Source organism: Vulpes vulpes, chromosome 12, assembly GCF_048418805.1.
Source record: "Vulpes vulpes isolate BD-2025 chromosome 12, VulVul3, whole genome shotgun sequence".
NCBI lineage: Eukaryota > Metazoa > Chordata > Mammalia > Carnivora > Canidae > Vulpes > Vulpes vulpes.
This window is the reverse complement of record NC_132791.1, coordinates 84119855-84144007: the sequence shown is the minus strand read 5'-3', so window position 1 is coordinate 84144007 and position 24153 is coordinate 84119855. Positions and strand designations below refer to the sequence as shown.

The 24153-nt window shown below is 43.0% G+C and overlaps 1 protein-coding gene across 4 annotated transcripts in view; it reads left to right on the top strand.

The window, feature by feature from the left end:
• The window catches only part of RNF144B (ring finger protein 144B), a 179579-nt gene that overhangs the window by 40491 nt on the left and 114935 nt on the right, over positions 1–24153 (top strand). Inside the window, exon 1 of one of the 4 annotated variants that reach the window (XM_072729049.1) lies at positions 8965–9095. The exons of the other annotated variants lie outside the window; for them this stretch is intronic. Coding sequence (XP_072585150.1) covers positions 8976–9095 — 120 coding nt within the window. The 5' untranslated portion in view covers positions 8965–8975. Of the gene's footprint in view, positions 1–8964; positions 9096–24153 lie in introns of those variants that run through there. 4 annotated transcript variants of the gene reach the window in all.

Genomic DNA, 24153 nt, shown 5'->3' with positions numbered 1-24153 from the left:
TGCCATCACATTGCTGTGAGGCAGGCATGACGATTATCTCCACTGTGTGGACTGGGAAAGGAAGACTCTGGAAGTTGAGGAGACAGCCTGGGGCCACGTGTTTAGTGCATAGAAGCTTGTTTTCAGATGTGTGGTCTTAACTATTATGCTGCGCAGCAGTTACATGGCATAGTAATTAGTGAGTACTATCTCATGAATGAGTGAAATATTGTGTTACAAAGATAAGAAGCATGTGGTAGAGAAGGAAAGACTGAAAACTCACTTCCTATTTTTGCCCAATCACTCCAGGAGTCCCAACCTCAGCTGCCAAGTCCAGTGGAGTCCACTCAGGGTTGGGGATGGGTTTTCCTGGGTCCCATCAAGGCTTGCCTGAAAACCTGAATGGGGGTTCTAGGTCTAAATAAAATCTTAAAAAAAAAAAAAAAGCTTTAAAAAAAAGTCTCTTATGGGTTGCTTCTCTCTCTGATTTTGTCTTGTATTTTTCCCTCCCTTCCCTTATGCTCCTCTGCTTTGTTTCTTTTTCTTTTTAAGATTTTAATTTATTCATGAGAGACACACACACAGAGAGGCAGAGACCAGGCAGAGGGAGAAGCAGGTTCTCTATGGGAAGCCGGTTGTGGGACTTGATCCCAGGACCCCAGGATCACGACCTGAGCCGAAGGCAGCCGCTCAGCTGCTGAGCTATCCAGGCGTCCCTCTCTGTTTTGTTTCTTAAACCCCACATATGAGTGAGATCATATAATTGTCTTTCTCTGACTGATTCGCAGAGCATAGTAGTTCATCCGAGTAATTGGCCTCTGACTTAGCACAAGGTTCGTGGGTGCTGCAGGCTGCGTGGAACTGCATTCCTTCATTAAAAGTAGAAGACTGGAGAGGAGGTGGCCTGAGGGGGTCCGAGCTCACCCCTCCTTGGATGGTGGTGGGGAGACAGCGGAGCAAAGGTGCGGGGCCTCCTCAGGCCCTGGGGAAGCTCCGAGCTCTCCCCCGTGCTTCCTTGCTATTTCCTAAGGCCAGCAAGTGGTGTGATTGATCCAGCATGAGGGGCACCCCAGCCTCTCCCCAGATTCCTTCTGTTTGCTGCCTGGAAGCCCGAGGTGAGCAGATTGGCTCTGACCTGGGAATGGGGGTGCTGGGAGTCCAGGTGGGGAAAGGGGATGCATAGTCGCCTCGCCCCCCACTGCACTCAGCAGATGGGGATTAGTGGAGAGGAGAGTCAGGCTGGAGTGTGGAGCAGGTAGTGGGCGTCTCAGCCCTGGGCCCCAGGGGTGGGGGGTGGGAGCAGGAGGGAGAGATGAGGACCCTGCGCTCGGGGAGAGCCAGCCTCGCCCTTGCCAACCTGAACCAGGCCCCCCCACCCCCCCACCCAGTCACTGTCACCTAGAGCAGCTCAGGTCCCTGGTCCATCTGGAATCAAGTCTTGAAAACGAAGCGGGGGGGGGGGGGGGGGGGGGGGGGGAGGAGCTGGATTTTGCAGCCCCCCTCCCTCCCCCCTGCCCCGGGCCCCAGATTCCCTGGTGCTGGAGGCGACTCTGGGGCCCAGGCAGTGCCCACCAGGAGCTCTTGGGGGGACCTGGGCCTTCTGTTCCCTGCGCTCACTGCAGGCTCCCCGTTTCCCCAGCCCTGCCCTGACTCCCCCCACCCCCACTCCTGCGCTGCTCTCTCTTGGCTTTTTTAACAGGGGATTGGTGGCCTCAAAGGTCGCCAGGCAGCAGCAGGCAGCAGCAGACAGAGGGACGTGTGGGTGGGGGGACAGGAAGGACGTTTCTAGGTCTGTGTCACTGACCCAGTTCCGCATCATGTTTTTATTGAATGAGTTGATTATTTTTATATCCTTTCCTGGTAAGTGAATTACCTTCACTACTTTCAATTTTTCCATGGCCCGATTTCCAGTTCCTTTACCACGTTTTTGATGCCCTTGAAAATTTCTCTTCTTAGCTCTTTCTCATTCTTCTCAGCCGCTGGGAACAATATGACGGTATTCCCTGTTAATTTTTGAAGGGCAGCGTGGCTGTTGGTATTAGGAACACCCTGGTCTTACCCCTAACTGGTACGAGGAATGAGGTAGTGCTTATCGTCAAGGCGTTACAGGAACCGTGTTCTTCGAGTCGTGTTTTAATATTTCATGTGCCAATGGAATCTTCCCTGAGTGATTAAATATGCATCATTGGATCCTAACTGAAAACTAGTTTCTCGTTTAACAAGTTGGTCCACTCAGTGATCTTCATCATATGCTGCAACTGTTGGCATTGTTTTTTTGTGTGTGTTTTGATTTTGATGAAAATGTGAAAACAAATGACTTTCAGAAATACATGTTGTCTTCGTATTTAGAAGCAGTGATCCTGGGGTTCTCTTGAGGTTAGCTGGAACGCTGGAGAGATGGTCTTAGTTTGAATTCAAGCTCGCAGGCATTATGACTTTTCTTATTGCTGAAACCTGCTCTGGATGCCTGGGTGGCTCAGTCAGTTGAGCATCTGCTTTCAGCTCAGGTTGTCATGATCCCAGGGTCCTGGGATCGAGTCCTGCATTGAGCTTCCTGCTCATTGGGGAGCCTGCTTCTCCCTCGGCTTCTGCCCCTCCCCCCTACTCCTGCTCACTTTCTCTCTCTCTCTCTCAAATAAATAAATACAAAATCTTTATTAAAAAAATAAATCATTCCCCATAGAAATTCCCCATCCCATCCAGCCCCTGGTAGAAACTTTTGTTCTATTTTCTGTCTTGTGAATCTTGTGAACTTACTTCTAGGTACCTCAAATAAGTGGAACCATGTGATATTTGTCCATTTGTGATTGGCTTTATTCAATATTTTATTTCATTCAAATTCAATCAATTAACATGTAGCATATCATTAGTTTCAGAGGTAGAGTTCAGTGATTCATCAGTTGCATGTGACACCCAGTGCTCATTCCATCATGTGCCCTCCTTAATGCCCATCACCCAGCTACCCCATACCGCCACCCCTACCCCTCCAGCAACCCTCAGTTTGTTTCCTATGGTTAAGAGTCTCTTATGGTTTGGGCACCTGGGTGGCTCAGTGGTTGAGCCACTGAGCCTTTGGCTCAGGTTGTGATCCCAGGATTCTAGGATCAGGTTCCCTTGGGGAGCCTGCTTCTCTCTCTGCCTAGGTCTCTGCCTCCTTCTCTTCCTCCCCCGCTTATGCTCTCACTGTCTCAAATAAATAAATAAAATCTTAAAAAAGTCAAAATAAAATAAATAAAACTTGCTCAAGTATGCCCAATTTCTGCTGGTATGACATAAAAAGACTCTTTCGTCTTGTGTGAATGGGATTTTTGTATCCTCTGCTGTGCTTTTTAGTAAACTTTGAGATGCTTTTCAGTCCTAAAAATTAAGTGAAGAGTAATTTGATTAAGCATGGCTTTTAAAAAATGTTTAGTAAGTAAGACATTGTTGCTTAAAAGTTATTTGAAAAGGTCAGGACATTTCAAAAGGAATGATTCCTTTTAAGATTTATTTATTTGAAAGAAAGCATGAATGGGGATAGGGGGAGAGGGAGAAGCAGAAGCAGACTCCCCGCCAAGCGGGGAGCCCGATATGGGGCTCGTCCAGAGATCATGACTTGAGCCAAATGCAGACACTTAACCGACTGAGCCACCCAGGTGCCCCTCAAAATGAATGATTCTTAAGTCAGTGTTAAGAGTTTATCCTATTGGGATGCCTGGGTGGCTCAGTGGTTGAGCATTTGCCTTCTGATCATGATCCCGGGGTCCTGGGATTGAGTCCCGCATTGGGCTCCCTACAGGGAACTTGCTTCTCCCTCTGCCTGTGTCTCTGCCTCTCTCTCTCTGGGTCTATCATGAATAAATAAATAAAATATTTTTTAAAAAAGAATTCCATCCTGTTACATGTATTGTGAGTGTGATTGATTGATTGATGTGTGTGAAACCTGTGTTAAGTGTAAATAAATTCATTTAGTAATGCTTTAAGTAAGGAACAAGTTCACTTCCCCCCCGTAAAAAGGATACATTTATTTTACAGGAAGTGATAACATTTACATTTTGTAAGAAGTGTAATTTTAAAACTAATGTCAGGTTTGCCCATTAAGTATGCAAAAGGGTATTTATGTTTCCTTTTCCTGTTACCAAAGACAAAAATGATTTTAGTGGAGAAAGCAGAGAAAAGCTTTCAGGTCTCTGTTTTTAACTCTGTATTCCTACAGTGTAGCTCTATTAACTGAGTAGATTGCTCTAATTATATAGTTCATCTTTGCAGCAGCTTCAACTAATTCAGTTTAAAATCAGATTAAATTCTTGTGCGTCCAAACCCATAATTTAGACTGTGCTGAACTTCTAAAAGAATGCTTAGCCGTTTTCTTTCCTACAACCATAATTTGATATAATTCCCTTAAAAAGCAAGGAAGTTGTGCCACATTCACAGAATCCAGACTTAGTTGTCCAGGGGCTGTTTCTTTTCTTTTTAAAAAGATTTTATTTATTCATGAGAGACACAGAGAGAGGCAGAGACATAGGCAGAGGGAGAAGCAGGCTCCTTGTGGGGAGCCTGATGTGGGACTCGATCCCAGGACCCTGGGATCACCACCTGAGCCAAAGGCAGACCCTCAACCACTGAGCCACTTAGGTGTCCCTAGGGGTTGTTTCTGATGGGAGAAATGAACTGGATCACCACATATGATATCCTTTTATCCACAGTGGAAAGAAGCAGGGCTGGGACCCCAGGACTGGGTCTTAACCCTAAGGAAGAGCTGAAGAGGGTGGGATCCTCCATCTTGATCTGAGCATTTCCTTGGCATTTGATTTTCTCTGGTCTCTTTCTCCTTTCCCATCTCCTACCCATTTTTTCCTCCTACAGACTTTTTATTATTTATTTATTTTAGTTTTTTAGATTTGGCAATATTTGGATACACTTTGAACTTTGGGAAGACATTTTCTTTGGGTTCAGTCCATTGGGACCACTTAGTTCTCTGTTTTCATACTGTCATCTCTGTTTTCATCAGAAAAACCTTAAGTGGGCTGAAGCACGTAAAAGTATTCAATTATCTCAAGTTCCTTCTTGAGTCATTTCAGCTGGAGAGTTTCTCTTCCTTTTGCTGCTTAGAAAACGGGAAGCAGCCTGGAGCTCTGGAAATTGGAATCCCAAGCCAAGAAAGCACTACTGCAGCTCCACGTGGGTCCTGCAAACCGGACTCCTTTCTACTTCCCCATGGAACTTGGGGATTTACTGTATTGAAGGAGGGGCTCTGGCTTAAGTAATCAAGAGAAGGAACCAGCTGTAGTCCCACTGCCGAGGACACAGAGAGCATAACTGTGTTATGTTATTCACCAAAGAATCCAGGGATTGGTTGAGATAGGTGGGTGACTTATAGAGAGGAAATGTGCTGTGGTGATTAAGAGCACAACCATTGGCAGAAGATAATAAACCTTGTTCATGATCTGGCTCTGCCATCCACAAGCCAGGTAACCTTGCTCTGCCTATGGGGTTGTCATCTGCTCTTTAGTGGGTGTTGTAAGACTCACATACCTATTGTGGTATATAGCACAAGTTCGGTCTTCACTAAATGGGTCCTTTATTCATAAGTGGACTTGTTCATGAATATTCATGTGTGTACAGAAAGAGGCAACAGACATTACAGATTTCTTTGTCATTGTCTAGTTGAAATCAGATGGGCATTGGCTTCAGCATGGAAGGTACTGAGGGATAAGGTAATTGGACCTGACATTCACTAGTAGGGATCTACCAAAGGCAGTTTCCTTGCCTCTTGCCTGGTGAACTCCTCTTTGTCCTCTAAACTTGGCTCTTTGTCACCTTCCTTGAGCGTCTGGGTGGCAATGGCTCTTTCCTTTGTGTTTCCTTTGTACTGGGGCCACTATTCTGTTGTCCCCTTTATCTCAGGTTTCCTACAGTCCCCCCTTTTTGGGCTGTGAGCATTTTGAGACAGAGGTAACTATTACTCAGGTTGAAATGAATTGAACTTAATTAAATCAAATACCAGTATAGAAAACAAGGCCAAGCAAAAATATTTGGGACTCACAAGACCACTACTAAAGTCTGTGAGGTGTCTCATTCTACAGCCTTGTGTTGGATTCCAAGACCTCAGTCTTGGCTTAGCACCAGATTGCCCATCACATGTGATGGCACTCAGGTGTACAGTTGTCATGCCTGACCATGTGGCATGATTCAGCTGCCAGCAGATGTCCGGTTTCTTGGGGTTTTTCAGTGGATTGGCTCTCCTTTAGGACAGGAGCACTCATGCAGTTCAGTCTACTGAAATTAAGAAAAGCTAGCCAGTGTGACACCAGGGAATAATGTACTCAGGTACAAGCTCAGGAACTACACTCAGATGTCACCAGGTTCTCCTGGTGAGACTGTCCCAAAGGATTGAACACTTTGTTTTCAACTTGCCAGTCAGGGTGTGTCTTATTTGTAGCCTCTGCTGAGGCATGGGTTTAGTTTTGTGTCTACAGTATCTTTTTCAAGAAAATGGAAATAGGGACAACTGGGTGGCTTAGTGGTTGAATGAACATCTGCGTTTGACACAGGTCGTGATCCCAGAGTCCTGGTATCAAGTCCTGCATTGGGCTCCCTGCAGGGAGCCTGCTTCTCCTGCCTATGTCTCTACCTCTCTCTCATGAATAAATACAAATCTTTAAAAAAATAGAAAATGGGAATATATTTTTCCACTTAATGGCAGTCAAAAATAAGACTGACAGGGGTATCTTTAAATATGAAAGATATCTATGTTTGAGGCATTTTTACATATGAAACTGCTGTATCTGCAGTTTATTTTATTTTATTTTTTTTTAAAGACTTTATTTATTTATTCATGAAAGACAGAAGAGAGAGAGAGGCAGAGACACAGGCAGAGGGAGAAGCAGACTCCATGCAGGGAGCCCAATGTGGGACTCGATCCCGGGACCCCAGGATCACACCCTGGGCCAAAGGCAGGAGCTAAACCACTGAGTCACCGAGGGATTCCCCATGTATCTACAGTTTAAATACAGAGGTCTTTGCAGTATTTTGGTATTCTTGAGAGGGAGGCATTATTATTATTTAAAATTTTTATTTATTTTACAGAGAGAGGGCGAGAGAGTATGAGTGCATGCAAGGGTGGGGAGGGGCAGAGTGAATCTCCAGCAGACTCCCCACTGAGCACAGAGCCTGATGTGGGGGTTGATCTCCTGACCCTGTCTGTGATCATGACCAGAGTAGAAACCATGAGTTAGATGCTCAACTGACTGAGCTACCCAGGTGCCCCAGGAGGTGTTATTTAAATATATGTTTTTCTACCTGTTGTAATTCTTTTCTCCCTATTTAATAAGTCTATGTTTCTTATATTATTCAGGAATTGACCTAGAACTCCTCCCTGCCCATGACCTACTACGAGTAGGACAGGAGGAGTGGCTTGCTGTGGGTGAGCCCAATGAAGGGTGCATTTTCAGTATAATTATTATTAATATTTTTAATTAAAATTTTTTTAAAAAATATTTTATTTATTTATGAGAGACATACAGAGAGAGGCAGAGAAGCAGGCTCCTCACAAGGAGCCCGATGTGGGACTCAATCCCAGGACCCCAGGATCATGACCTGAGCCAAAGGCAGACACTCAATCACAGAGCCACCCAGATGCCCCTATTACTATTTTTTAAAGACTTAAGTTATATTAGAGAATGATAGAGAATGCACCTGAGCAGGGGGGAGGGGGAGAGGGAGAGGGAGGAGTAGACTGGCTGCTGAGCCGAGAGCCCGACATGGGGCTGGATCCTAGGATCCTGAGATCACGACCTGAGCCAAAATCAAGACTTGGCCACTTAACTGACTGAGGTACTCAGGTGCCCCATATATAATTATAAAACAAAAATAAAACCAACTAAAAATTGGTCTGCTTTTTGTTTTTCTTTTTCTTTTTCTTTTTCTTTTTTTTTGGTCTGCTTTTAATATCACCATGCAGTGACAAATCTAAACAAATGGTGATAAAATACACTTCCCTGAAAAAACTCTTTCTGTTGGACCAAGTTCTAAACAATTACTGTGGTTACCATTCCATTTTAATAATATTTACGTAAACTGCGAATTAGCACATTTGTATTACTTATTCTTTAATAAACATTGTTTCTGTGTGGAAGTTAATTTGGAGAACTCCTACTTCAACATTGAACTACCCATACTTACTTTTGTGGTTTCTTTTAAAAATAATGAACGTTTCCTGGGGTACAGGGTTTCTGAGGGTCAGGATCTGGGAGCGGCATCTTCCATGACGGCTGTAGGCGGTTGAAGGCCTGCCTGGGGGTGACCGGGTCCCCGCTCTGTCTTCAGCTCCCCAGTTGGGCCTCTCTCCACAGAGCTGTCCACCATGGCGGCCGGCTTCCCCCGAGTGAGTGGTCTGCCACGCTCATCCTCCAAGTAAGTTCCTAACAGCTCAGAATTGTTTGAATTTGACTCAGGTACAGCTGGAGTCTCTGACCCCCGAGGTACTACTCATTTCTGTGTTTATACCGTGGATTCAAAATAAACAGTGATGGCACAGGGGTCCTACCAATGAAAAAAATGTACTTCATTTCTGTCATTCCTTGTGACCACTTGGAGTTTTTATTTGCATTTAAAATTTGAAGCAGGGGATCCCTGGGTGGCTCAGTGGTTGAGCATCTCCCTTTGGCCCAGGGTGTGATCCTGGAGTCCCAGGATCCAGTCCCACGTTGGGCTCCCTGCAGGGAGCCTGCTTCTCCCTCTGCCTGTGTCTCTGCCTTGCTCTCTCTCTCTTTGTGTCTCTTGTGAATAGATAAATAAAACCTTTAAAAAAAAAATCTTAAAAAAAAAATGAAGCAATATGAGGGGCTCCTGACTGAGTCAGTGGAGCATCTGACCCTTGATATCAGGGTTTATGGATTTGAGCCCCACATTGGGTGTAGAGGTTACTTGAAATCTGGAGCAATGTACCAGTGCAAATGGCAAGGGGTCCAGTTTTGTGTTTTGTTTTTTCTTTTTAAAGTGGGCTCTAGGGCATCATGGAGCCCAATTTGGGGCTTGAACTCACAACCATGAGATCAAGACCTGAGCTGAGATCAAGAGCAGTACGCTTAACCGACTGTGCCACCCAGGCACCCTCGGGGATCCAGTTTTTATTTGTAAGTATAAATTTTAGTTTACATGTGACATTTCATTGAATTTGAATACCAGCTTTGCAATTAAAATTTACTTTTCTTTTAAGATTTATTTATTTATTTGAGACAGAGAGAGAGAGAGAGAGAGAGAGAGGAGGAGAGAAGGCAGAGGGAGAGGGAGAGAAGACTCCTCACTGAGCCTGACTCGGGGCTCAATCCTAGGACCCTGAGATCATGACCTGAGTCAGTCCAAGTCAGATGCTTAGCTGATTGAGCCACCCAAGTGCCCCTAAAATTCATGTTTGTTCTATTTTTTATTTTTATTTTATTTTTTAAAGATTTTATTTATTTATTCATGAGAGAGACAGAGAGAGGGGCACAGATGTAGGCAGAGGGAGAAGCAGGCTCTACGTGGGGAGCCCGATGTGGGACTCGATCCCGGGTCTCCAGGATCATGCCCTAGGCTGAAGGCGGCGCTAAACTGCTGAGCCACCCAGAGATCCCCCTCGTGTTTGTTTTAAAATTAAGAAAGGAACTAGAAAACACAATGTTCTATCAGTATAGTATTTAGTAGTTAACCTAAATTGTAACTTTTGAGGACACTTCATTTTTATTGAAACTAGCTTATTTGGTTACTATAACATTGTTATACATTGATAAATTAATATTCATCATTCATATATAAAGATACGCTGATATATAGATGTAAGGTTTTATCTCTTTATTCCAAAAACATTAAAGTAATTAAAGGGCATTCATTGGTCTATTACATTTCTGTTTTGTATGGTAATCTTCCTTTTCTTTCTTGTTCTTTATTTTTGGGGGCACGATTACATACATCGAGTTAAATAAAAATATCCCTGCCTTTTGCTTCTTTTCTGGCCGTCGCTATTATGTGTTTCCTTTTGCAATTATAACTAAAAATAGTTTTGTCATATAGAGAAGAGTGGTGTTGGATGATTTACCCCAGGTCAAATCTTCTAGGTATGTCATTGCTCCTGGGATAATTTCCCACATAAACTCTACCATTGCTAATAATTTCCTCTGTGCTCTGTACTTAGTTAAATAAGCGTATCCTGCTTCTATATAACTACATGTTCCAGAAAAGCCTGTATGTAATCAGGATCTTTGGAAAACAGTTATTTAACATCGGTTCTTTCAAACATACAAGTTATCTGTTTTTTTTTCCCGGCATCTTAATATACCCCATTTACCTTTTTTTCTCTTCAAAGCAAAGCAGGAAGCAGCTCTCAATATTTTGTGTTCCAAGCAAAGAACATTAGATGTTTTTCTCACCCACCCTTTTCCTTACTCTGATGAAGAAAGGCATAGCTCCTTTCATCCTTAAAATAACTTTGTTCTAGCCTCATGGATCCTCCCTGGGCTTAAAGACCCTGCTGCCCCTAACCCTGAAGTCTCAGGCCATCATCTTACCCAACTAGAGCCAAAACAGCCCATGAACTATTCAGGCCAAAGATGAAGATCTTTCTGGTTTCCCTGATGTAGTCTGGGGACATGATTGATGGAATCATATCTGGGCACGGGCACATAATATGTACTTGAATGTATTGGTTAAATGAATGAGCTCTTGGGGCTCCTGGGTGGCTCAATAGATTAAGCATCTGCCTTTGGCTCAGGTCATGATCCCCAGGTCCTGGAATCGAGCCCTACATGGGACTCCCTGCTGAGCAGGGAGCCCACTTCTCCCTCTCCCTCTGCCTCTTGCTCCCTCTGGTCAACCTCTTTCTCATCCCCTCTCTCCCCGTCTCTCAAATAAATAAATAAAATCTTTAAAAAAAATGAATGAGCTCCTCAGACTTCATGTTAAAGCTCAACCAAGGATTTCTGAATGTCCCTTAACTGTTCTTAAGGAGCAGCAGCAAATTCTTTGGGTCTCTCTGTATGCACAGGATATATTCACTTGGGAGTTTCCCAAATGTATTTACAGAAGAGCTCTTTTAATATAATGTTTTGGGCCAAGCCTCCTTGTAGTTCATTCAGTTAATTCCAATATGAAAAAGATACCTAGGACAGGATGACTCACCGTCTAGAAAAAACTGTAATGCTGTCAGAGGTCAGCTAGACCCATGGTCCTTTAATTTTCACAGGCCAAACCTCCCTGTCCTGTGGCATCTTCCCACAGAGCCTACTTTCTGTCGGATGACAGTAATTGCTAATCAGATATGCTCATCTCCGTGAATGCATTAGCCAAAGAGTATGTCACTGTCTCAGATAAAACAAAAACATTTTCTGGAGATGTTTAAGGAGAGCAAACAGAGTTGGGAGTGGAGGGTCACATGGCATTGCTGGAGAAGGAATTCTGGCTTCAGCATTAGAAAGATCAGGGCTCCTTATAAATCCTGGCTCCTTAATCTATTAGCTAGGTGATTTGGAGCAAATGACTGACCTGTTTGAGACTTTTTCTCAGGAAGATAATTCCAATTGGGAGGGTTGTTGTTTGGATTAGGTGAGATAATGGATGGTAAATTGCTTAGCACATAGTAGGCTCTCTTAATTGGCATCAGGGCCACTCTGGACTTCTCTGAAGCCTCATCCTATAGGTGAGTTTTTGCCTGGAGAGCTGATACCAAGCACTGGTTTTCCTCAGAGTCAGTAGGAAACTCTTAATTGAAAATGGTATACAAACACTTAGGAATTATTACTCTGGATATTAGTTTTATTATTTGCTTCCTGCAGGTTGTTTTATTATTCTTAAATCATCTCCCTTTGAATTTATTGGCATCTCTTCCAGTATATGTGATGCCAATCACTGAATAATTTGAGGGCTAAAGGGTAATGCATTCGGTTTGGAGGCAGGAAGGTCTCTTCAAAAGAGGGTCAAAGTTTGCCATTTAAAGATGGGGTGGTTTTATGTATAGTCACAGCAGAATATAAGAAAATATTGTTTTGGGTGGGTCTCTTAAATTCCCATATACAGGGTCTAGTGACTACCCCAAGGGAGACACAGAATCATAACTTGATTATATGTTGAAATTTGAGCCCCAGGGTTTTCAGCTTGTGAGGGAGAAAAAGGCCATTACTTTGCTTTATATAAAAAGCCCTGGATTGAAATAGCGAGGAGCTTTAGAAGCTTCTGATTGAAAACCCCAAGAAGGTGAGCTGGGTTACTTATTTAACCCTTTATTTTAAAAAATGTTTTTAAAGATTTTATTTATTTGAGACAGAGAGAGAGAGAGAGCGAGCATGAGCAGGGGTGAAGAGGATGGAGGAGAAGCAGACTCCCCACTGAGCAAGGAGCCCAACTTGGGTCTTAATCCCAAGACCCTGAGATCATGACCTGAGCCCAAGGCAGATGCTAACAGACTGAGCCACCCAGGTGCTCCTATCTAACTCTTTAATCCAGTGTTTTAATTCCTTTGGGCTAAAAAGGAACATGTTTTTTTTCCCTCAAGGAAGTAATTCCCACATTAAATGAAACATTTAGACTCTGGGGTCCATTTCTAAGGAATGACTAGGGATGCTGAGAAAACCATTTAACTTGCTTGTGTCAGTTTCTTTCTCTGTAAAGTGAGAGAATTGTGCAGGTGCTCAGACCTCTGCCTCACAGGCTCTGTTTTGTAAGGCAAAACATAAAGGATTGAATGATGCTTGTACATCTGTCACTCCATACCCTTTAAAGGAAGATTGACTAGCTTCCAGAACATTGTATATTTCTTCTTCTTTTTTAAAATTTCCTTAAGCAATCTCTAAGGCCAACATGGAGCTCAAACTCACAACCTCGAGATCACTAGTCACACGCTCCACCGACTGAGCCAGGCAGGTGTCCCAAGATCATATACATTGAATATTCCAAGGGAAGAATGTCATTTAAACTCTTATATGTGGGTAAGAAAAGTGAGAGAATTTCAGTTTTTCATTCATTTTTATCAACAAGCAACTGATGCCTCTCCACTGAAGTTCAGTAATTGGCTTATTTCCGTTGAGTTTTTTGGGGTGTCATTTTGGGGTGGTTGTGCTTTGTTCTGATAGAGTGTTAAGAATTTCTTTTTTTCCCACTCTGGAAAAAAATTTTTTAAGTAGGCTCCATGCTGGGCAATGGGTGTTTGAACTTATGACCCTGAGATGGAGACCTGAATTGAGATCAAGAGTCAGATGCTGGGGGAGGGGCAAGATGGCGGCAGAGTAGGGTCCCCAAGTCACCTGTCCTCAACAAATTACCTAGAAAACCATCCAATCATCCTGAAAATCTACGAATTCGGCCTGAGATTTAAAGAGAGACCAGCTGGAACGCTACAGTGAGAAGAGTTCGCGCTTCTATCAAGGTAGGAAGACGGGGAAAAAGAAATAAAGGAACAAAAGGCCTCCGAGGGGGAGGGGCCCCGCGAGGAGCCGGGCTGAGGCCGGGGCGAGTGTCCCCAGGACAGGAGAGCCCCGTCCCGGAGGAGCAGGAGCTGCACCGACCTTCCCGGGGGAAAGGCCTCCCGGGGAATGGAGCAGGATCCCCAGAAAGGCGGGGATGCCCTCGGGCTCCCTGGGACAGTAACAGGCACCTGCGCCCCGGGAGATGCGCCGAGCTCCCTAAGGGCTGCAGCGCTCGGCGGGACCCGGAGCAGCTCGGAGGGGCTCGGGCGGCGGCTCCGCGGAGGGGGCTGCGGGGCTCCGGGAACAGCTCGGAGGCGGCGGCTCGGGCAGAGGAAGAATCTCCACGGAGGGGGCGGCGCGGCTCCGGGAACAGCTCGGAGGGGCTCGGGCGGCGGCTCCGCGGAGGGGGCTGCGGGGCGGGAGCTCGAATCCAACAGCGCAGCCCCGGAGCACAGGGCGCCGGGACACAGCCCAGGATCCGGCCTCCCCCCGGGACAGGCAGAAGCCGGGAGGGCCCAGGACAGCGAGGACGCTCCTGCCCCCGAGCTGAGCAGATCAGCGGCCCCGCTCCGGAGCCCCCAGGCCCTGCAGAGGGAGAGCCCCGGAGCTACTGCGGGAGCTGAATCCAGGGTCCCAGAGCTGCCCCCGCCACTGTGGCTTCCTCCCGGGGCCTCACGGGGTGAACAACCCCACTGAGCCCTGCACCAGGCAGGGGCAGAGCAGCTCCCCCAAGTGCTAATACCTGAGAATCAGCACAGCAGGCCCCTCCCCCAGAAGACCAGCGACACGGACCAGTTCCAAGGGAAGTCAAGGGACTTAAAGTACACAGAATCGGAAGATACTCCCCCGTGTTTTTTGTTTTTATTTATTTATTTTTTTTTGGTTTGTTTGTTTTTGGTTTTGTTTTGTTTTGTTTTGTGCTTTTTTTTTCTTTCTTTCTTCTTGATTTCTGATTGCTTCCCCCACCCCACCCCACCCCCTTTTTTTTTCTTTTTTCTCCTTTCTTTCTTTTTCTTTCTTTTTCTTCTCTTTTTCTCCTTTTTTTTTCTCCTTTCTCTTTTTTCTTTTTCTCTTTTCTTTCCTTCTCTCTCTTTTTCTCCTTTTCCCAATACAACTTGGTTTTGGCCACTCTGCACTGAGCAAAATGACTAGAAGGAAAACCTCACCTCAAAAAAAAGAATCAGAAACAGCCCACTCTCCCACAGAGTTACAAAATATGGATTACAATTCAATGTCAGAAAGCCAATTCAGAAGCACTATTATACAGCTACTGGTGGCTCTAGAAAAAACCATTAAGGACTCAAGAGACTTCATGACTGCAGAATTTAGATCCAATCAGGCAGAAATTAAAAATCAATTAAATGAGATGCAATCCAAGCTAGAAGTCCTAACGACGAGGCTTGACGAGGTGGAAGAACGAGTGAGTGACATAGAAGACAAGCTGATGGCAAAGAGGGAAACTGAGGAAAAAAGAGACAAGCAATTAAAAGATCATGAGGATAGATTAAGGGAAATAAATGACAGCCTGAGGAAGAAAAACCTACGTTTAATTGGGGTTCCTGAGGGCGCCGAAAGGGCCAGAGGGCCAGAATATGTATTTGAACAAATCCTAGCTGAAAACTTTCCGAATCTGGGAAGGGAAACAGGCATTCAGATCCAGGAAATAGAGAGATCCCCCCCTAAAATCAACAAAAACCGTTCAACACCTCGACATTTAATAGTGAAGCTTGCAAATTCCAAAGATAAGGAGAAGATCCTTAAAGCAGCAAGAGAAAAAAAGTCCCTGACTTTTATGGGGAGGAATATTAGGGTAACAGCAGACCTCTCCACAGAGACCTGGCAGGCCAGAAAGGGCTGGCAGGATATATTCAGGGTCCTAAATGAAAAGAACATGCAACCAAGAATACTTTATCCAGCAAGGCTTTCATTCAAAATGGAAGGAGAGATAAAGAGCTTCCAAGACAGGCAGGAACTGAAAGAATATGTAACCTCCAAACCAGCTCTGCAAGAAATTTTAAGGGGGACTCTTAAAACTCCCCTTTAAGAAGAAGTTCAGTGGAACAATCCACAAAAACAAGGACTGAATAGATATGATGACACTAAACTCATATCTATCAATAGTAACTCTGAACGTGAACGGGCTTAATGACCCCATCAAAAGGCGCAGGGTTTCAGACTGGATAAAAAAGCAGGACCCATCTATTTGCTGTCTACAAGAGACTCATTTTAGACAGAAGGACACCTACAACCTGAAAATAAAAGGTTGGAGAACCATTTACCATTCAAATGGTCCTCAAAAGAAAGCAGGGGTTGCCATCCTTATATCAGATAAATTAAAATTTACCCCAAAGACTATAGTGAGAGATGAAGAGGGACACTATCTCATACTCAAAGGATCTATCCAACAAGAGGACTTAACAATCCTCAATATATATGCCCCGAATGTGGGAGCTGCCAAATATTTAAACCAATTAATAACCAAACTCAAGAAATACCTTGATAATAATACACTTATACTTGGTGACTTCAATCTAGCTCTTTCTACCCTGGATAGGTCTTCTAAGCACAACATCTCCAAAGAAACGAGAGCTTTAAATGATACACTGGACCAGATGGATTTCACAGATATCTACAGAACTTTACATCCAAACTCAACTGAATACACATTCTTCTCAAGTGCACATGGAACTTTCTCCAGAATAGACCACATACTGGGTCACAAATCGGGTCTGAACCGATACCAAAAGATCGGGATAGTCCCCTGTATATTCTCAGACCATAATGCCTTGAAATTAGAACTTAATCACAACAAGAAGTATGGAAGGACCACAAACACGTGGAGGTTAAGGACCATCCTGCTAAAAGATGAAAAGGTCAACCAGGAAATTAAGGAAGAATTAAAAAGATTCATGGAAACTAATGAGAATGAAGATACAACTGTTCAAAATCTTTGGGATGCAGCAAAAGCAGTCCTGAGGGGGAAATACATCGCAATACAAGCATCCATTCAAAAACTGGAAAGATCTCAAATTCAAAAGCTCACCTTACACATAAAGGAACTAGAGAAAAAGCAACAAATAGACCCCACCCCCAGCAGAAGAAGACAGTTAATTAAAATTCGAGCAGAACTCAATGATATCGAGACCAAAAGAACTGTGGAACAGATCAACAGAACCAGGAGTTGGTTCTTTGAAAGAATTAATAAGATAGATAAACCATTAGCCAACCTTATTAAAAAGAAGAGAGAGAAGACTCAAATTAATAAAATCATGAATGAGAAAGGAGAGATCACTACCAACACCAAGGAAATACAAACGATTTTAAAAACATATTATGAACAGCTGTACGCCAATAAATTAGGAAATCTAGAAGAAATGGACGCATTCCTGGAAAGCCACAAACTACCAAAACTGGAGCAGGAAGAAATAGAAAACCTGAACAGGCCAATAACCAGGGAGGAAATTGAAGCAGTCATCAAAAACCTCCCAAGACACAAGAGTCCAGGGCCAGATGGCTTCCCAGGGGAATTCTATCAAACGTTTAAAGAAGAAATCATACCTATTCTACTAAAGCTGTTTGGAAAGATAGAAAGAGATGGAGTACTTCCAAATTCGTTCTATGAGGCCAGCATCACCTTAATTCCGAAACCAGACAAAGACCCCACCAAAAAGGAGAATTATAGACCAATATCCCTGATGAACATGGATGCAAAAATTCTCAACAAGATACTAGCCAATAGGATCCAACAACACATTAAGAAAATTATTCACCATGACCAAGTAGGATTTATCCCTGGGACACAAGGCTGGTTCAACACTCGTAAAACCATCAATGTGATTCATCATATCAGCAAGAGAAAAACCAAAAACCATATGATACTCTCATTAGATGCAGAGAAAGCATTTGACAAAATACAGCATCCATTCCTGATCAAAACCCTTCAGAGTGTTGGGATAGAGGGAACTTTCCTCGACATCTTAAAGGCTTTTACGAAAAGCCCACAGCAAATATCATTCTCAATGGGGAAGCACTGGGAGCCTTTCCCCTAAGATCAGGAACAAGACAGGGATGTCCACTCTCACCACTGCTGTTCAACATAGTTCTGGAAGTCCTCGCCTCAGCAATCAGACAACAAAAAGACATTAAAGGCATTCAAATTGGCAAAGAAGAAGTCAAACTCTCCCTCTTCGCCGATGACATGATACTCTACATAGAAAACCCAAAAGCCTCCACCCCAAGATTGCTAGAACTCATACAGCAATTTGGTAGCGTGGCAGGATACAAAATCAATGCCCAGAAATCAATGGCATTTCTATACACTAACAATGAGACTGAAGAAAGAGAAATTAAGGAGTCAATCCCATTTACAATTGCACCCAAAAGCATAAGATACCTAGGAATAAACCTAACCAAAGAGGTAAAAGATCTATACCCTAAAAACTATAGAACACTTCTGAAAGAAATTGAGGAAGACACAAAGAGATGGAAAAATATTCCATGCTCATGGATTGGCAGAATTAATATTGTAAAAATGTCAATGTTACCCAGGGCAATTTACACGTTTAATGCAATCCCTATCAAAATACCATGGACTTTCTTCAGAGAGTTAGAACAAATTATTTTAAGATTTGTGTGGAATCAGAAAAGACCCCGAATAGCCAGGGGAATTTTAAAAAAGAAAACCATAGCTGGGGGCATCACAATGCCAGATTTCAGGTTGTACTACAAAGCTGTGGTCATCAAGACAGTGTGGTACTGGCACAAAAACAGACACATAGATCAATGGAACAGAATAGAGAACCCAGAAGTGGACCCTGAAATGTACGGTCATCTAATATTTGATAAAGGAGGAAAGACTATCCACTGGAAGAAAGACAGTCTCTTCAATAAATGGTGCTGGGAAAATTGGACATCCACATGCAGAAGAATGAAACTGGACCACTCTCTTTCACCATACACAAAGATAAACTCAAAATGGATGAGAGATCTAAATGTGAGACAAGATTCCATCAAAATCCTAGAGGAGAACACAGGCAACACCCTTTTTGAACTTGGCCACAGTAACTTCTTCCAAGATACATCCACAAAGGCAAAAGAAACAAAAGCAAAAATGAACTATTGGGACTTCATCAAGATAAGAAGCTTTTGCACAGCAAAGGATACAGTCAACAAAACTAAAAGACAACCTACAGAATGGGAGAAGATATTTGCAAATGACATATCAGATAAAGGGCTAGTTTCCAAAATCTATAAAGAACTTATTAAACTCAACACCAAAGAAACAAACAATCCAATCATGAAATGGGCAAAAGACATGAAGAGAAATCTCACAGAGGAAGACATGGACATGGCCAACAAGCACATGAGAAAATGCTCTGCATCACTTGCCATCAGGGAAATACAAATCAAAACCACAATGAGATACCACCTCACTCCAGTGAGAATGGGGAAAATTAACAAGGCAGGAAACAACAAATGTTGGAGAGGATGCGGAGAAAAGGGAACCCTCTTACACTGTTGGTGGGAATGTGAACTGGTGCAGCCACTCTGGAAATCTGTGTGGAGGTTCCTCAAAGAGTTAAAAATAGACCTGCCCTACGACCCAGCAATTGCACTGTTGGGGATTTACCCCAAAGATTCAGATGCAATGAAACGTCGGGACACCTGCACCCCGATGTTTCTATCAGCAATGGCCACAATAGCCAAACTGTGGAAGGAGCCTCGGTGTCCATCGAAAGATGAATGGATAAAGAAGATGTGGTTTATGTATACAATGGAATATTACTCAGCAATTAGAAACGACAAATACTCACCATTTGCTTCAACGTGGATGGAACTGGAGGGTGTTATGCTGAGTGAAATAAGTCAATCGGAGAAGGAAAAACAGTTTATGTTCTCATTCATTTGGGGAATATGAATAATAGTGAAAGGGAATATAAAGGAAGGGAAAAGAAATGTTGGGAAATATCAGGAAGGGAGACAGAACATAAAGACTCCTAACTCGGGGAAACGAGCTAGGGGTGGTGGAAGGGGAGGAGGGCGGGTGTTGGAGGGGAATGGGTGATGGGCACTGAGGTGGACACTTGACGGGATGAGCACTGGGTGTTTTTCTGTATGTTGGTAAATTGAACACCAATAAAAATTAATTAAAAAAAAAAAAAGAGTCAGATGCTCAAAAAAAAGAAAAAAAAAAAAGATGCTCAGCCGACTAAGGCTCCCTGGCACTCCTCCCCCCCCCCCCCGTTTCTGGAAATTCTTAACCTGTGCCTATTGGCAGCCATGCTGCACTACTTTCTTCAGGTTTTGTTACAAATTTGCTTAGGAAAGCTTAAAAATGCAAAGCTCAGGCCCTTGGCATTAAGTGACATTTTAAGTCACTTTCTATCAAATTTGACTTTCTGTTCTATTCCTTAAATTTTTACTGTTCTAGTGGTAACATGGAGAGGGACATTTATTTTTTATTTATTTATTTTTTTGAGAGGGACATTTATTTATGTCACTCTGTCCGAGAGTTTGCATTTAGTTAGCACATATATTACATTTTAACAGTTTACCAAGTGCTTCACTCACACCTAAGCTAATCCTCACTGAGCTCAATGTAAGTCTCACAACAGATTTGTGTATTAAGCACTGTTATAATTATCAACTTTTTATAGGTTAAGAAGCTTGGGTGTAGGATGGTGAAGTAGCTTGCTAGACGTGTTGGAGCAGAGACCCATGGTCTGCATTCAGCCTCTGTGGACTTGACCCTCTTCATGCTCGTTTCAAATCAGCAAGCTTGTGGTGACACACTCCTTTGTCCAGTTGAAAAGGGTTTTGGAAGAGAAATTACCAAAGGATGAATTTGTAGACTTTTACTTATTGTGACACTTCGGATTTTCTTTCTTAAAATTCTGTGTAGCTCTTTCTTCACACTTTGCTAAAGCCGGTTCTGTAAAACACTGCAATGCATACTTGAATTAAGAATCTCAAACCGTTCAACTTAGGCAGATTCCATAGGCCACAGTCAATTCATTCATTCACCAATTTCAAAGGAAGGTCCACTCTTCTCAGAGCAGGGGAAACAGGATGAACTCGCATTCATGGAGCTGACATTACAAGGGGCTGAGTTGGGAGACAGACAATAAAATAAATAAGTAAAAACAGAGTGTGTCATCAGATGGGGATTTGTGCTGTGGGGAAAAAGTAAAGGGATTGCAGTTTTTTTAAGAGTGTGATTGAGATGATATTTAAGCATGGACCTGAAGGAGGCAGGTAAGGGAGGAGCCTCTGAATAAAAGGGAGATAAAGGCTCGTGGTAGGGTAAATGGCAAGTGCAAAGGCCCTAAGGTGGAAACTCTCCTGGCACAGTCGATGAAACCTTTATAAGTGGAAAACAGGAGACAAAAAGAACCAATTAATGATTATATTAGAAACTTCAGCATGTATTAAGCAGGCACCTGGATGGGTCTTTGTGTGATTATAAGATTTCATAATGCTTTTAGTGCTAAATCATGGAAACAATACTCCCCCAACTCTTTACATAAGGGATAGAGTATTACTACTGATTTTTGTCAACCCCATTACCAATTTCACTTTTCAAAAGACCCTTTAGTGTTTTTCTGAATAGGGAATATATTCATAAAGTTCGAGGGACACATAAGGTTATATTAGTGAGAGAGTATTCCTTTAGAATCCCAGATATCCAGCTCCTCTCCTGAGGGGAAAGAATGAATATTGCCACTTTCTTTTCCTGTGCCTAGACACGATCTAGGTCCATAGATGCCCATCTGGCACAGTGGGCTGGGGTACTAGCTTTAGGGCCAAACTACCTGCATTTTAGTCCTGGTTTTTGTGGTTGCTACTTGTGTGACCTGTACCAACTAGCTAAATGCCTAAATGTCCCATCTGTAGAATGGGACTAATAATCATTGAGTTGTGAGGATTACATGAGATTGTATATTTATATAACATAAATATAGAGAATATTATGTCCATATTTTTTAGTACAATTGTAGCAAATAACAGATATGCAGTAAGTGTTAGCAGTTATCAGCGTCTTTAGTTTCCATAGGAATATTTAAGGCAATCCTGTCAAATAGATGAGAGAAATGCATCTGAGAAAGGCCAGAACATTTCCTAGGAGACTATACATTACGGCTCCGCGATAATCCATGGGAATTCTAATGCCACGCACCGCTCCAGGGTTTCCTAGGTGAGTGTCATTAAGTCAGATGGCTCTCCTCTGTGTCTTCCTTTCAACTAAATAAGGTATAAACGCCAGATGACTGTGACTGTAGAAAGACATGTAAGTGTGTGCTCCAGGGGCTCATCAAAGTCCTATCTTATTTGTGGTTTTAGGCAAAGATGGTTCACAAATGCATATAATTTTGTTTTTACCTTAGGCAGCTTCCATTCCCACCGATGTTTACTGAGCCTTTGTTCTGTTCCATGCAGAATATATGAGGCAGAGCAGGGGGGAAAAGACTAGACAAAGTTCCCCCATCCTCGTGGTTGTCATGGTTAAGTGAGACATAGACAAAGAGATCAGTAAAATACCCAGTGCAATTTGTTCTCCTAGGGCTTTGTATAATTTGTCATTTCTTTAAGCTAATAGGTATTTTCAAAACATTTGGTCCTGGGGGTGGGGGTGAGGGCGGGTGTGTGTGGGGGTATTCAGTATGTTTGTTGCTCAGAGGCATACACAAATAATTCTTGGAAAAAAATACGCTTGTTTTTCATCTGGTATGTCTGAGGATGTACCAAACACGTGGTGGTGTGGCTAGCTTTGAAGGTTCAGTGGGTTGCAAGCAGGTATTGCTTTGTTTGCCAATGAAGAAATCATTATCAGGAGGGCACATAAAGGAGATTATGGCCTTACAATGTGCCCAGGGGAAACCGTATATACGGGTTTTAGATGCAACATATGAAACATGGGAAACGTGAGTGTAGTCCGCCTTGAAACGATGCTAAATTATAAATGCTGTCAGCTATTATTTCTTGGATTCAGCAGGTAAAACAAAACAAAACAAACAAAAAAACCCCACAACACAAAAGACTTGAACCATTAATTCTGGTTTGCTTGATATATATATAAATAAATATATATATATATATATATATATATGGTTTGCTTTATTTATATATATATATATATGGTTTGCTTTATTTGTTTTTTTGTATATATGTTGCTGTATTTGTTTTTTTTGTATATTTGCCCAGGGAAATAAAACACATAGTGGAAGGTCTGAAAAATAATAAACTCCTCCATCAGTTTCAGTCAAGCTTTATTCCCCACCCCCTTATTCCTTTTCTGTTGGTAATGCTTGTGTTGCAACTTGCTGATAAATCATGGTAAGAGGTCAGTGAGGAAGGAATGAAGTATAGAACAATCTTAAATATTCATTTATTATTATTTATTGCCTTCAATGAAAATCATTGCATTGCTTCCTTTTGTTCATTGGATCTTCTTGTGGGCTTTATTACCCTTTCTTGCCTTATCTATGCTCCTCCCTCCTGGGATTTTTGTGACTCTCATATGTAACTCACTTGTTCTTGGCCTTGAATGGGAACCCACCTCTCACGGAAACCCTAGCATTTCCATCACTGCTTCGGTTAAGAGTGGGATGCATTCACTTGCAGACTTGTGCCTACTTTTCGGTTCCAGTTAATGTCTTTGGGCTCAGAGCTGTCGGCAGCCCATGTGAAAAGACTGAAGAGCTCATGTTCTAGAAACCTCCTTAGACCTCATTTTCAGCCTCTCTGGAACTTGTGTGTGCCTTTAAGTCTCTGGTTGCTTTTAGGTCCTTTCTGTCCAGCTGTTCAGCATAGAGTTCCAATACTGTCAAGACCTCAGTGTGTGTCTTGTGATCTAGCAAATAGCACTGGATATCTGGATCCCTGGAAGCCACACACATTTCCTTGTGGCTCTTCTTAGGTTGCAGGAAAGATGTTAGGGCTCAAAGCCAATGGCCAAGAAAGAATTCTTAAGACACATTCGGTGAAAAAGGTGGTTTTATTAAAGCATGGAGACAGGACCCATGGGCAGAAGGAGCTGCACTGGGGTCATGAGGAGTGGCCCGTTATATACTTTCAAGTTGTGAGGGGGTTGGGGAGAGTGTAGGTCTCTAAGGAAGTTTGGAAGCAAGGTTTCCAAGACCTTGGGGGCTGGCTATTGTTAGGAAAAGATCATTTATTACCATCTAATAAAACCTTTCAAGAGACCCTTCAGGTGTATATCAGTGGGTCATATGCTTGGGGGATGATTGCCAACATGTATCTTGGGGAACAGAGATGAAAGAAGTTTCCAAAGGAATTTTTACATGTTAAAGTAGATTTACAGGATCCTGGGGTTTGGACTAAGATTGCCTTTTGTCCTTAGCAAAGTGTCAACATTGAGGCAGCTGAGCTCCTAGAGGAAGTTCACTCTGCTTGTTTCAAGGACATGTCAATGGGCTGTAGGTAGAAAGGAAATTTAATACGTTTTCTCCTGCCTTCGTTTCTCACATCACTTAGACAGATGTGCTGCTTGGGATTGGCATCAGGTGACATTCCTAAATGGAAAGAGGACAAAGGTGGTGCTCAGCAGCCACTCACCAGTATTTCCCCTAAAGACACAGGCAGCGTGTGCCACTTGTTAAATGCTTAAAGTTAAAGGCTTTGGATTGTACCGCTTTCTCCGTCCTGTATCGTGACTCAGGGAATAATCCGAGGCAGGCCAGAAGGATTGCTCTTGCATTTTCCTGCAGGAGTGGGAAACATCAGCTTATCTTTAAAGGCA